The 14,962-nt window shown below is 40.7% G+C and overlaps 1 protein-coding gene across 1 annotated transcript in view; it reads left to right on the top strand.

The window, feature by feature from the left end:
• The window catches only part of LOC148663817 (zona pellucida sperm-binding protein 3-like), a 55,655-nt gene continuing 40,693 nt past the window's right edge, over nucleotides 1-14,962 (top strand). Inside the window, exon 1 of the mRNA XM_088632868.1 lies at nucleotides 1-12. Coding sequence (XP_088488994.1) covers nucleotides 1-12 — 12 coding nt within the window. The remainder of the gene's footprint in view (nucleotides 13-14,962) is intronic.

Raw genomic sequence — 14,962 nt, 5'->3', positions numbered from 1 at the left:
ATGAGCACCGCGGTACGTGATTGGTTGACCGACAGGGGCACTTGTGGTCCGTTGGTCTGTCGTAGAAAGATTTACTGTAAACGTCTTTACTGTGCCCGTTGTAGTATTGAATATTCATATGGAATTTTACCACTGAAGGGAAATCTTAATAGCTGAGCATAAAAAGAATAGGAGCATACTGTAAGGCGTGTGAAGGCCATAAACGATATTAATTTTGGAACATAAACATACAGTATATGGCTGGTCTCGGTACTTTAAAGAAAACATACACGAAACATGGTTTCATTATGACCAGAATCGGTCTTGAGATATTTTTAACTTGATTTACAGTATTTGAGAGGTATGTCTTGACACCGATACTACAGTGCTTAAGTACTGCTCACGTATATGTTTCTAGGTTTATATTATGCATTTCATACGGTCAAATTACTTTTGAGCAACTGATAAGAAGCGCGCAACGGTATGCCCAGGGCGTTTTAGTTTCGTTTTGTGCGGGGACTCTGCTTTAACTATATCGACGTGGATTGATTAGAGATATCAAGTACATACAAGTCATTTTTTAAATGTTGTAGTTCGTCTTGTAAAAATGTTACGAGTACATCATCTGTCAACAATTACACAGGTTCTGTTTCCATATTGCGGATTTTGGTTACGTAATATTATTTTCTAATTTCACGTTGTGAATATATGATTTGGGCAAACAGAGCCGCAAAGAAGTACATTATGGGTTGTTGTTTTTTTTATTTGCAGTTTTATCTAGAACAAGCGATGCTTAAACCTTTGTCTGATTCTTGTGAAACTATCCACACGACAGTTACCTAGGAGTTGACTTCAGTGATGTCACTGATGGGATGTTTCTAAAAATCCATCCACTGTAAAACGTCTTCTCCAGTTGTCCTGCATATGTATTCGCTAATGAAGCTGTGTGTTCTGATCCTGGTTCTCTACATTTCTGTATGAACCAGCTTAGAGGGCTAAAAAGCTTGTGTTTAAATTGAGTGTAAGGTAATTTATGCTTCTAAAGTCGTGGTCAGCATTTATTATTGTACTGTGCTGTAAACTTGTTCTGTGCCTAATTACATTATTTTATAGCTTTATCAAATCTGTACATTGTCTCTTGATAATTTTTCTGTAGTGCTTTTTCAGCCCTCAGCATGTGACTGTGCTGGTGGTGCTGTGGGTTAGTTTCCTGATTCCCATGTAACTATGACTTTATTTTTTAACAAACATTTCTTTGAAAAAATGAAACGTTTCCCTTGGTCAGAGATTAAATAAAACCTCACTCGCACCAAACAAATTTATATTTCCAAATATCACAACATGATCGAATTTAAGTATTTTTATTAACAATGAATAGTCACCTATACGTTACAAAATAAACATTTATATTGATTTGAATCGCGTTTTGATTTAAATCGTAAATGCGTGTTTAAATATATGTATTTAAAGGCAATATACTGTATAAAAGCGCTGATTCTTATGGAATGTGTTCCGCCGGGGATTCAAAAAATTATTTTTTTTAATCGCGTATCTAAGGAAAATTGCAGTATAACTTTGTTCATGCACAAACAGTGGCATGTTACATTATTAATTTGGGTGTCTCCTCATGCCAGAAAGCTCTAAATTGCATTTTGAGTGCGGTTTTTGACTTTTTCTAAATTGCAACCCATAAATAAAGCTTATACAGTTTAGACTTACTGTATTCTAAACTGTATTACAGCAGCACATTGGACAATGCAACGTAAATTGCAAAAATGCACTTGGAATCTGTCCAAGCCCTACTACAAAAATTATTTAAACTGCGACACTTATCATTCATCTTTAAATAAACTTTATTTTATATAGCGTTTTAAGCAAATAGGTAATTAGATTGTTCATAAACCTAATCACTTTTTCTACATAAACACAGCGTGATTGCTCTCTGAAAATGCTTTTTCTTTATATTTAGGCTCAGATTTCAACTATAGATCATATTATTATAAACTTTCTTGGAAAAATGTCTTTTACGTAAACCATGTTTGCTATTAATTCATTTAGGGCTAGACTACGTTCATTGTCTTCCAATCGAGTCGAGTTGACATTGGAAGCTTGCCATGCCCGGACTGTTACACCAACGCATTAGCATGTTAAAGTGATTTCATTGATTTATTTAAGTTAAAATTTTATATATCACCTTTAAAAGTGGAATCTCAAAGCAAAGTAAATACCCAACACTGATTGTACCCATCTGTCATGCTAATAAAACACCTTGAATTGAATTGAATTGAGGGAGAGAGGGGGGGAGGGCGAGTGAGATAACCAGGACGTAAGGCAAATAAGATACAGTACACTCCACAGACATTCACAACAGCGACATATGAAACGTTTGCACATATAGTTAAATTATTACTTGGTTTTCAAAGTGCAATGAAATACAATATTGTTGTTGTTGCTGTTCTTGTTGTTTTTATCCTGTAAAGCGTTTTGAGAAGCCACCTTTTAAGGCGATATATACTGTAAAAGCGCTGATTCTTATGGAATGTGTTCCGCCGGGGATTCAAATTGTTTTTTATTTTTTTTCAATCGCGTATCTAAGAAAATCTCAGTATAACTTTGTTCATGCACAAACAGTGGCATGTTACATTATTAATTTGGGTGTCTCCACTTGCCAGAAAGCTCTAAATTGCATTTTGAGTGCGGGTTTTTGACTTTTTCTAAATTGCAACCCATAAATAAACTGCGACACTTTAAACTGCGACACTTATCATTAAACCAGAGCTCGAAATACCACAAGGACCCTCAAGAGCACAGCAAAGACTGTATTAAAAGACTGTATCACACCTAAAGAAGAATATTTTAAATTTCTTGGCGCAGTTCATTGTGCAATTAACCCTTGTATGTGCTGTCCGCGTTCAAAATGCAATTTAAAAAAAGTCAAAAACCACGCTCAAAATGCAATTTAGAGCTTTCTGGTAAGAGGAGACACCCAAATCAATAATGTAACATGCCACTGTTTGTGCATGAACAGGGTTATACTGCTATTACCTTTGATACCCGATTAAAAAAAAATGTTTTGAATCCCCGGCGGAACCAGGCATCCATATGAATCAAGTAACAGGTTTATTCCATGCTGAAAAAAAGAAGAAAGAACGCAATGATCCCCCCAGAGTCTCATCCCCGGGTTATTTGGGTTTTTAGACAGAGGGTAAAAAACTCTCTCTCTGGCTTGACCTCCCCCTCCCTGTGTATTGTCTGTTTTTTTGTTAACAAGGCTCGCCAGCTAATGTGAATTGAAACCTGTCTTTCTAGCTTTTAAAGTCGTGCGAAGTGTAAGCCACAATTCAAATAGAGAAAAAAGAGCTGACTGGCAAGATTTAAGATGTGGCTGTCAATGTTGGATTAAAAAAAACACATTGCCAGACGTTTGTTGCATTGCTTGAAAAATAACTTTATTTCGAGAGACTGGATAAGTATTTCAAGTGTTTTTTTTAACTTCCTGAAAAACAACTAATAATTTAACTATATGTGCAAACGTTTTATGATATGTCGCTGTTGTGAATGTCTGTGGACATGTGCTGGCTGGACAGGAGGCTCTACTGTGCACAGAGAGGGGCGGGAGGAGGGGACAAGCCCCTCTCTGTGTAGAGTAGAGTTTGATTAAAAGGGAATATAATGCAAACGTTGTTTGGTGTTAATGTGTTGTTAAGTGTGAATTTGTACCTGTTTCCCTGAGGTCTGGCTTTTTTTCTGGAAAACCATAACTCTGGTCTTGTCCAGATTGACTGTCGGCGCCCAGGTCTGACAGTGCTGCTCCAGCAGCGCCAGGTTCTGGCGCAGCCTCTGTTTTGTGGGCGACAGCGGGACCAGGTCGTCTGCAAAGAGCAGGAACTCGATTTCCATAATTAATGCAGATCAGTAAATCAAGGGACAAAACAATTATTGCGCCCGGCTCCTCAATGGGCTTTGACGTGCTAATGCGTTGGTTTAACAGTCCGGGTGTGGCAAGCCTCTAATGTCTCCAGACTTCGGCAAGAGGCACCCGCCTTTCATTGGAAGACAATGAACATTCTATCCGTACATGTGAATATAGCATAAATACACAAAGGGATTGGGTGAGCTCCCATCACAAAAAAAACTGCGAACCTGCACTACAGCGACCACAGTACAGTATGGAGACCAAGACCTTTTACGGGAAGAGACGGGGTGCTTCTGCCGCCCCAGCTTCCAAAGAGCGAAGGGTAAGCAAATACAGCAGACTTCATCTGAAATACACGATTACAGCGCATATTACAAGGTATTATTGCCATTTTGAATTTTAAATTCAATTATAATTATTTCTTCGTAGCCTGTTCTTCAAGAAAACACCGCACGGGCGAAACGATCTTCGAAATCTACCACCAGGACAGTATAAAAGAAAGCGGTAAGATGGAAAAAAAGAAAAGTTTATTTTGATGTCTGTTCCGCGACTGATGAATACTACTGTGTGACTTTATTTCTTACATGAATTATGTTATTTTGCCACAGGCCGTGGGTCTCTGCTCTCGGCCACTGGCCAGGGTGCCAACCTGTAGAAGCAGCACCTGTGTGGAGACATTTCGGCAGCAGCGGGAGCAGTACGATGCATTACTGAGGAGGATTGGGAGGCTAGAGACACTCCTGAAAATGCAGAGGAAGGAGACAGTATGTTCCAGCAGTCAAACAGTTGAGCAGCTGTCTCCCGAAAAGTGCCTCTCCCCGCCGCGCAGGTTGCAATGCCTGGCGGAAGCTCTGCCCCCCGCAGAGCACACACCGCCTCAGGACACTCCATCCCGGCCTCTCCGTTCACCACCACGCAGGAATCTGTTGATGCTGTCCCCGCCGTCTATCTCCCCACAGGAAGCACTGTTTACAGAGCGGAATTCACAGACGCCAGTGGGACGAATAATTCTCCCAGATGTCCAACTGCTACCCATCACTCAGGAGATGGAGGGGGGGTTGTACTTGCAGTGCATCGGCATAGACGGGAAAGCAAGAGCCGACTGCTACGCCGCCCTCGTGTTTCGAAATCTTGTGACTTTTGAAATTTACTGGGGGTGGACCACGTCTGTTAATTTCGATGGGTCCAGAGGCAAAAGTGCCTTGCCTTGCAATCTCCGGGAAACCATTAGTAGCATGGTGAATCAGAGATTCTCAACCCTTACTGCGTGCGGCTGGAAAAGAATTCGTGATCGGATCAACGAAATGCTTCGTAGAAGGAGGCGCTCTTTTCCTCTAGTCTAACAGTCTGTCCACAAACAAAACATTCCTGTTAGACAAGAGGAATTGAAAAAAAACAATTTTGTCAATGGAAACCGGTGTGTGTGTCTCTCTCTGCTGGATGTCTCTCTCACTCTCTGCTGAATGAATAAAAGCATTTTATTAAAAACGCGTTTGCGTTTGTCTGGTATTTACTTTGGTCCCTTTTAACTGTTTTTCGATCTACTGTATTGCTTTGAGATGCCACTTTTAAAGGTGATATTTAAAATAAAGTTTTTTATTATTGTTATAGAGAAACATGATCAGGTTTTCCCTGGTTTAGAAAAAAAGATCTAAAGTGCTACACATAACTTTCTTAATTCGATGTATTTAAAGCAGTGAACTACTGTAGGTGTAACATAACATTCAGAAATACAATCAAGAATAGTTTTGGGGTGTTTGTTTAGATGAAACGTTCCTGAAACGTATAACGTAACAAAATTAAAGACGATTAAAATCTGTAATCTTTCCACTTGTACTGTATGTCATCGGAAAGTTTCTGCTTTGTGTAAGGATGGTATCAAAAAGCAATCTTAAGTGGTGAGAAAGCTGTGCTCAATGTATTTAAGGGACTTAAAAGTAAAAGGAGATGCTTTATATTGCTTGACTAATTTTAAAAACTAAGTTATAAATGCAGACACTCCCTCGGTGCAGCGCCGGGTGTAAATATCAAAATATACATTCGTCCCGGGCAGAGAACAAAGAGCGCCCGGCTGGGGTGCGCGGGGAAGAGCAGGACAGGAGTGAAAGTGGTCAGGGCGGGGTATAGGAAGGCGTACAGTCTGGGCAGGTATAGATTACACTTTTCTAAAACGTATTTGAAAAATAAAAACGATTACAATCTAATCCTTCCACGTTTGATCCCAAAATCCCAAGAAAAATAAATCTAAACGGGTAGAAAGCTATGCTGAAAGTTTATTAAGATACTTAGAAGACAAAGATACTGTATCAATTTATGTTGCATTAGCCTGATTATGATTAAAAAACACATATAATTAAACATGCGTTTGCGATTTAAATCAAAAGACTATTTAAATCAATATAAATGTTTATATTGTAACGCATACTGTCCAGCCTCCATTTCTCTATAAAAATTTACTCTATTGCACACACACACACACAATAGAAGCAGGAAGCAGAAGCAGGGACTGTTGTCAGAAGGGAAGAAGGTGACTATTCATTGTTATCAAAAATGACTTAGAATCGATCATGTTGTGATACTTTGAAATATAAAAGTCAATTGATTGTCCATAATATTGCTATTCTATTTTATCGAAGAAATGTTTGTTAAAAGGAAAGTCCAGCACCAGCTGGATTTAAACACACAACCTGTGAGTTGGTAGTCAGGCATGTAGACCAGTAGGCTACAAGGGAAATCACATGAAGACTGAGGCGAAACAGCCCTACACAGCCCTGTCGCAGTACACGACTATAATCATATCGTTATTAAATTCTTTAGATACGCGATTCCATATTATATTAGGAGAAAAGCTTAAAACTACCACTTTTTCAAACGCTATTTAACATGTTAGTTAAATACTTCGATGCTTAAAATGTTTAGGGAGAAATGGAATACCGGTGTGTATCTTTCCTTTAATGTACCGATTCCCGGAATCTGACTGGCTGACACCCTTCTGAAGTGGTTCCATAAGATCTGGTATACGGAAAAGAAAGCGTTGATAAAAAAGCCTGGATTCTCATGTATCTCATACAAGTATCTTTTAATACAGTCTTTGCTGTGCTCTTGAGGATCCTTGTGATATTTTGAGCTCTAGTTGAATGATAAGTGTCGTATTTTAAATCATTTTCGTAGTTAGAAATTATGAAACGCCCTGTTAAAAGCAAGGAAGTTTTTATGCCCGTTGAAGTAAAACAAAATGCCTGACAAAGTAGGGCTTGGACAGATTCCAAGTGCTTGTACAAATGTGCTAAAGAAATTATACTTTGAGTATACAACTTGTCCAAAGTCATTCATAATTAATACTATTAGTAATATCTTCGGTAAAGGCTTTGATGCATAAATATTTCTGATAAAGGTAGGCTGTGTACTTTTGTCCAACTGAGCAATCTTGCTTTCATAAAATATACCAACATTTTAATGACTGATGATTAACATGCTGTAATACACAGTTCAAATTTAAAAGCTCAAATGCTGTACATGAGAGGTTAAGCTCCCCCTGGCGGTTTTACAATGTGATACCGGATACTTTCTGGCATGGCGTCAAAGGACGCGATTAACCGCGTGATACTGCGTGATACCGCGACACGCCCACCGGGGTATGCCGCGACATACCCCACCCATTTTGAATGGCTGCATCTGTATGTCACACGAAGAGAGCACAGCCTTTTCCACCCTGCCCCGTGTGTCTCAGTAACTCGCCGTGATCATATAGTGGTCAGTACGTTGTGATGTGGCCGTAACAACCAGGGTTCGAGTTTGGGTCACGGCAGAATAGGGGCGTCTGCTTTTATTACTTGCACGAATGAAGGCAAAAAAAAGCCAATCGATGTGAACGAACGGCGCTTTACAGAGGAGTACTGCCTGACTGGGTCGTTGATGAACGACAGAGGCCACTCCGACCTCTTCTCGGTTTTCTTCAATGACTTACTAAGGATCTTCTTCACATTCGCCCATGCAGGGGAAGCCAGTTACACCAAAGCAAACGCAGGAAAGTGCATTTCAAGCAGAGACCAGGAGGGACTTGTTTACACCGAGAGTGGTCGGAGAATGGAACAATCCGCCCAGCCCTGTTGCTGGAGCCGATTCTTGATGAGATCTTGGGCTCAGTAAGAGGCCCCCACTAGATGCTAATCTTTCTGTTGTTCTTGCAGGTCCTGCGCTGCTTTTGAGCCGACAGAGCTCGTCCTGGTCTGTCGGCACCGCCCAATTGCAAATGATCGGCTCCGCGTACAGAAGGAACATGCATTTGGTACAAGAGTGCATGAAGGCACCAGAAATACATTGGGAACAAATGACCGGTCGCTCAAGACCTCTGTGAAGTACAGGAGCGTGCAAAAAGAGACTGTTTCCTGAATTCTGCAAGAGTGGAGAATTCTACAAGGCAGCGCCACATTCTGCACATTCTACTGGGCCCGATTTCCACGGTTCAAAACCGGGCGGGAACAGGCCCGTTTCGTTTGTCGCCACGCACACTGTTTGGGGATTCGTCTAGCGCTGTGATCGAACAGACCCACTCACCTCTTAGTGTGACGGGATCTGCACAGTGCATGTCGCAGCACATCCTGCTTTCACTTCAATGCACGTCCTGATGTACCCCGGTCTCCCGCGTGACAGGTGGGGATACTCGCCACTATACTAACAAGGAAGACATCGCTCTCTGCTTAGTGTGCAAAACACTTACTTGCAGCATTGTGGGAGCTGTGGTTTAAATGCTATTGGTTTGTGAACAGAATACCCCTATCCCAGTGCATTGTGCCACATTAAATAAACGCACGAGAAAAAGAGATTCAGAACGCAAAGCTGTGTTAGTGTTCTGTGTAAAAAATCGGTTTGAACATCATGGGAGCTGTTTTTAATAAGCTGCTGAGTAAAGAATATTTTAATCTTCCTGCTGTCAGTAGTATTGTGAATATAGTTGACTCTTACCTTGAATGAAAACAGGACGTAAAGGAAGGGTTTCAGAATTCAGACAAAGCTTTATTCCCGTGCTTACAGTCTGAGTAATTGGAGACTGCACTATTCTGTTGCCTATGGTCATATACGGGTTTTTCGCATGAAGCCGTATTGAACAGTATTTCTCGCGTTGTGAACTTGTGTATACAGCGGTCCCCTGGGTTCCAGTTAGTGCGTAATTACGCATCGATGAAAAACCGGAGGTTTAAAAAAAGATAATTAGCTCACTGATACTTAGATGTAGGGGCTGTGGAAATATCCACGTCGTGGTCTTTAAAATGCATTTGGTTTGAAGGCGTTCTGTGCTTCCGTTGCGAAGATATGGACAAAAGAATATTCGTGCTTGGTCAAAAAAATGTCATATAAACGAAAAAGTAAAGGCTGAGAAAGCATTCACAATGTATTTTATACACAAAGAAAGTATTCTCGCGATTCTAAGAGGTTTCGTGTAAACGCTACAGGCGTGCCAAAATCGTTTTCGAACTTCAAGCTAACTTTACTCCGGTCTGGTACCCAGGTCAAGTAGGTTAAAATCCCAGTCATGTTTTTTTTCCTATCTTGTGGTACATAACGTACCATTTCGGACTATCACAAATGGCTTGATTTCGTTGAATGCATGTATTCATTTTCTTTCTGGAAAACTTGTATTTCAAGAAATTCACACAGCTTGCGAGAAATGAAATTCAATTCTTGATTATCAGTGCAGAAGAAATATTGCCAGCTGGCAAAAAAAAAATTTAACCTGAAAGTTGTGATAGGAGACATGGACCCACCATTCCGTCTGTGTGGCGCGTTCGGTTGTTCACTGAAAGGTTGGTGGTTCGAGTCCACCCAGGGATGGATTTCTTTTGCGATGTAAACATTGTCTTCGCAAAGGTCGATTGGATTTCTCAGCGAAACCTTAACCATTTTAATATTTGCAGGAAATGCGAGTGCTTAACAGGTGTCAGAATCACCGGGAAATGTCCAGTTACTGTATGCCCAACGTCGCAACTCCCCAGAAAACCATATTCACCCAAGAAAAAGTCGAGTCGTCATTTATACCCCCGTTGCATCCTCTGCTGAAATATTTTAAAAATACAATGCAGATTTGTTTAAGAACATGCAAGCATTGTTACATTAGCACCGTGCATTTGGACTTCGATATTTTGACATATTTACCTTAATTTTAAACATAAATACTGTACAATCTATTGTAATTTTGTTGTACTATTAAAATATGTTAGCTGAGGATGCAAAGGGGTGAAAGGGAAAGGTCAGAGGGTGTAGTAACACCAAGATTAGGATTGGTGGAGGTGATAAGGGTGTTGATGGTTTTTCTCTGTAGAGGATTTTGAGTTTTTTATCCTTCTCTGAAGTGAGAAACTGGAAGAGTTGGGAGTTGAGGGATCTGATGAGGTTAGTTATGAAAGGAAGTTGATATGGAGCTGTAAGCCGTAAAAACTCCTTAATGTCTTTGATGTTGTCATCAGTGATAAACTGCACTCAGCAAAGATAAAAAGAAAATTATCTTTGCTTACTGCCCTGTCTTTCTCACACATCAAGAAGGCTCCATAGCCGAAACATTGTGATTCTTTTCTTCTCTTTTCAGCTGGAATAGTCCTTTACTTGTTCCTTTGCAGCCTATGCATGCTGACGCAGCTACCCACCCGATATCTAACATTCTATAATCACAACTATGAATGTCCACTTTGGGTATTTTTTCCATGATTATTTATTATTATTATTATTTATTCTGTCATTGAAGCATATTTTATGTCATACTGAAGTGTCATAATCACTGAAAAAATATTTTTTTCATTTAGAAAGTAAGAAAATGATAAATCACTAGGAATTGCATTTAGCCTGTTCTGATCTAGATTTTCTATATACTTTAACATGCCATGTTCACAATGTCACAACTCATAAATGAAACAGTGAAGTGTTGTAATTACAAATGTACATAGCGTCGGGACATTGAGATGTTTTGGTAATGAGGAAGGAGGGACATGCAATGTTCACAGGGTCAAATTTATAAAACGCTACAGTAAAATTTCTTGTATTTCGGGATTATGAGAGCCTGTTACATTGTGTCTCACACCTCAGTGTCAGAATTTTGAGACATTTTTATAACCAGGGGTAGGTTCATAGCAATAAGCAGAAAGTGCGATCATCCTTTGCTCATCCTCGGTTAACCATATATTCTCATATGCCATGTTCTGAATGTCCCATTTAAAACTGCTATATTAAAATTAAGACTTTTTATGATCAGAAGGCAAGGTTGTGGTAAATATGCATAAAGTGCAAGTGAACTTATGTTTTGCCTTTGTCTTGTTATTGTGAGTTTTGAAAATTGGTTTTCGATTTTCTGAAATGTGTTTCACACAAAAATGCAATTTGGATAGTCACTACTTATATATTCCCCTTTACTGAGGATATGTACAGTAATCCATCCCGATTAGTACTTTTAAAAATTACTGTAGAGAGCCATCAGAAAGGGAATGAAAACTTGCATTAAACAAAATCAAGCTGCATGTAATCATCCATAGTGATACATTTTGTAAGACAAGACAGGAAGAAAGACACTGCTGGGATTTGAGCGCAGAATCACCTGTTTAATAGGAAAACACTTTAACCAAATCAGCCTAGATGCTGTCAGAGTATTAACATCATGTCTGCATCAGTGATTACAGCTGACTATCGCTGGAGGACAATGAAGTCAGCCTGCATAATGAGGGGGAAGAGACTGACCTCTGTGATGCACTATAGAGTTACACTAACCTTCTATCCAACTGTTCTATGCTGCATTCTATCCCAGTGGTAAATATTGGTTTCTGTGCGTGTAATATTGTGAGAATGTGTAGAATGTTGTGATCCTTTTCCCCCAGTGTCACCCAAATTGATACACTGTGCTTTGGCAATTCTTCAGGCGATATTGTTTAGAGGAGCTCAGTTGAATTAGTTTGCGTATATAAAGTATTTATTTTCCCTTTAATCCTTTAAAACATATTACATTTTCAAAACATTGTATCTTTCTTCCTACTAATTGTAGCGGCAATGCTTGTTAATAAGACAGAATTAAGTGTTGCTGTGCTTTCCCAAATGAGGCCCCATCTCTCTCTTCACCTCTGTGGTGCAGCCACAGAGAATCTATTCAGGCAGGCTGATTTAAAGATGTTTTCTTTTGATAAGGGACAGCTCCCAAATGGGGATGCATTTAGCTAAGCCTGGCTATCATGATCAATGGGCATCCATTGGCGCCTCTCTGTCTAGGGAGTGCCAGATGGACATCTGGACTGCATTCCTAAGTGTCAGGAGTAAGTGAATCATATCTCACCTTGATTAACCAATCAGGGACTGGTAGGGCTGAGTAACCCACGTGGGTCTCTGATGCCCATGAAACTTTCATCCAATGAACGAGCTGAAGTTCCTCCAGGTAAAAACAGGCAACACAGAGCTCCAAGACTATTCTAAAGGGAATTCAAAGGAGAATTCCAGGGCTGTGAGATAATTCCAGGGCGGTACGGCCCAGGAGCAGAAAGGCTCCCAAGGGCAGAACATTCTCGCAGCTCGCCTCCTGACCATCCTGAGACTCAGCCTGGACCACCACGGAACGGCCAGTGTGTCCAAGTGCCAGAACTTTCCTTTGTTCTAAGAGTCGAGAGCGGAGGTTGCCAGAGAGTAACCAGAGGATCCACCCGAGGTTAGCACCAGCAGCAAGCCTCGTGAACAGGTCACAACTGTGGACAGCTGAATCACTATTCAGAACTAGCGCTTTATCAGGAACGAACTGGTCTTCTTCCTGACCTGCTGGGACTCACAGTCATCTTTTCTCCTGTGCACAAACTTCGCTAGTTTCAGCCAAAACTAACTAGCCGGTCTTCAGAGAGCATCAGCAGCGCACCGTCGCAAGCCGCACAGCACAGCCTGGCACGGAGCCAGAGAGTGCGGATTGGACAGCAACAAGCCTGCAACTGTTTCTTTGTGCCCGCAGGAGATCTGAATCCCCAGAGATCGGATGAGTATTCAACTTCACTGCATTACTGCTCCAGAAATCTATTGTTATCCCAACCAGTTGATATCAATTTAATTCCTAAGAGTTATGTACTTGTTTTGAGTATCTAATGCAGAAGTTGTAACCAAGTTAAATTACGAAACGGTCTAAATGAATGATATACCGAACGTATGTCCTCTTGATATGTGTAACTCTTTGTAACTGAATGAATATATATCTTTTGTATTTTGATAACCCTTACGATAAGATCTGTTTGGTTTACATGCATATTATATATATTAATGAATGTATCCTCGTGTATTAGTACCTGTGTGTGCGTTGTTTGAGTTATCTCGCATGGTTGGATTCTGAGACCATTAAAAGAATCAATTTTGTGATTAACTACCACAATTAATAATTGTCCCAGTAAATGCCCAAACCCCTACAGAACTGGTGCCTCGTGAGAGCACACTACAACAGTGTGTGATCTCCTGTCCCAGCCTGAGGAGCAGACACCGAACCTGTCTCTCAATAATAATAATACAGTGTGTGATCTCCTCTCCCAGCATGAGGAACAGACACCGAGCCTGTCTCTCAATTATAATAATACAGTGCGTGATCTCCTAACCCAGCCTGAAGAACAGACACCGAACCTGTCTCTCAATAATAATAATACAGTGTGTGATCTCCTCTCCCAGCATGAGGAACAGACACCGAGCCTGTCTCTCAATTATAATAATACAGTGCGTGATCTCCTATCCCAGCCTGAACAACAGACAGTGACCCTGTTTCTCAATAATAATAGAACAGTGTGTGATCTCCAGTCCCAGCCTGAGGAACAAACAGTGAGCCTGTCTCTCAATAATAATAATAAAGTGTGTGATCTCCTGTCCCAGCCTGGGGAACACTGAGCCTGTCTCTCAATAATAATAGTACAGTGTGTGATCTCCTGTCCCAGCCTGAGAAACAGACAGCGAGCCTGTCTCTCAATAATAATAATAATACAGTGTGTGACCTCCTGTCCCAGCTTGGGGAACAGGGAGCCAGACTCTCAATAATAATAACAGTGAGGAACAGTGAGTTTATCTGTCAATAATAATAATACAATGTGATCTCCTGTCCCAGCCTGAGGAACAGTGAGCTTGTCTCTCAATAATAATAATACAGTGTGTGATCTCTTGTCCCAGCCTGAGGAACAGACAGTGAACCTGTCTCTCGATAATAATAATACAGTGTGTGATCTCCTGTCCCAGCCTGGGGAACAGACAGTAAACCTATCTCTCAATAATAATAATCCAGTGTGGAATGTCCTGTCCCAGTCTGGGGAACAAACAGTGAGCATGTCTCTCACTAATAATAGAACAGTGTGTGATCTCCAGTCCCAGCCTGAGGAAAAGTGAGCTTGTCTCTCAATAATAAAAATACAGTGTGTGATCTCGTGTTCCCAGTCTGAGGAACAGACAGTGAGCCTGTATCTCAGTAATAATAATAATACAGTGTGTGATCTCCTGTCCCAGCCTGGGGAACAGAGAGTAAACCTATCTCTCAATAATAATAATCCAGTGTGTGAGCTCCTTTCTTAGCCTGAGGAACAGACAGTGATCCTGTCTCTCAATAATAATAATCCAGTGTGGGATGTCCTGTCCCAGTCTGAGGAACAAAAAGTGTGCTTGTCTCTCAATAATAATAGATCAGTGTGTGATCTCCTGACCCAGCCTGGGGAGCACTGAGGCTGTATCTCAATAATAATAATACAGTGTGTCATCTCCTGTTCCAGCCTGAGGAACAGTGAGCTTGTCTCTCAAAAATAATAATACAATGTGATCTCCTGCCCCAGCCTGAAGAACAGACAGTGAGCCTGTCTCTCAGTAATAATAATACAGTGTGTGATCTCCTGTCCCAGCCTGAGGAACAGACGGTGAACCTGTCTCTCAATAATAATAATAATACAGCGTGTGACCTCCTTTCCCAGCCTTAGGAAGAGACAGTGAGCCTGTCTCTCAATAATAATGATACAGTGTGGGATCTCCTGCCCCAGCCTGGGGAACAGACAGTGATCCTGTCTCTCAATAATAATACTCCAGTGTGGAATGTCCTATCCC

The sequence above is a fragment of the Lepisosteus platostomus genome, chromosome 5, assembly GCF_059453375.1.
Source record: "Lepisosteus platostomus isolate fLepPlt1 chromosome 5, fLepPlt1.hap1, whole genome shotgun sequence".
In the NCBI taxonomy this organism is placed as follows: Eukaryota; Metazoa; Chordata; class Actinopteri; order Semionotiformes; family Lepisosteidae; genus Lepisosteus; species Lepisosteus platostomus.
This window is presented reverse-complemented; position numbering and strand designations above follow the sequence as displayed.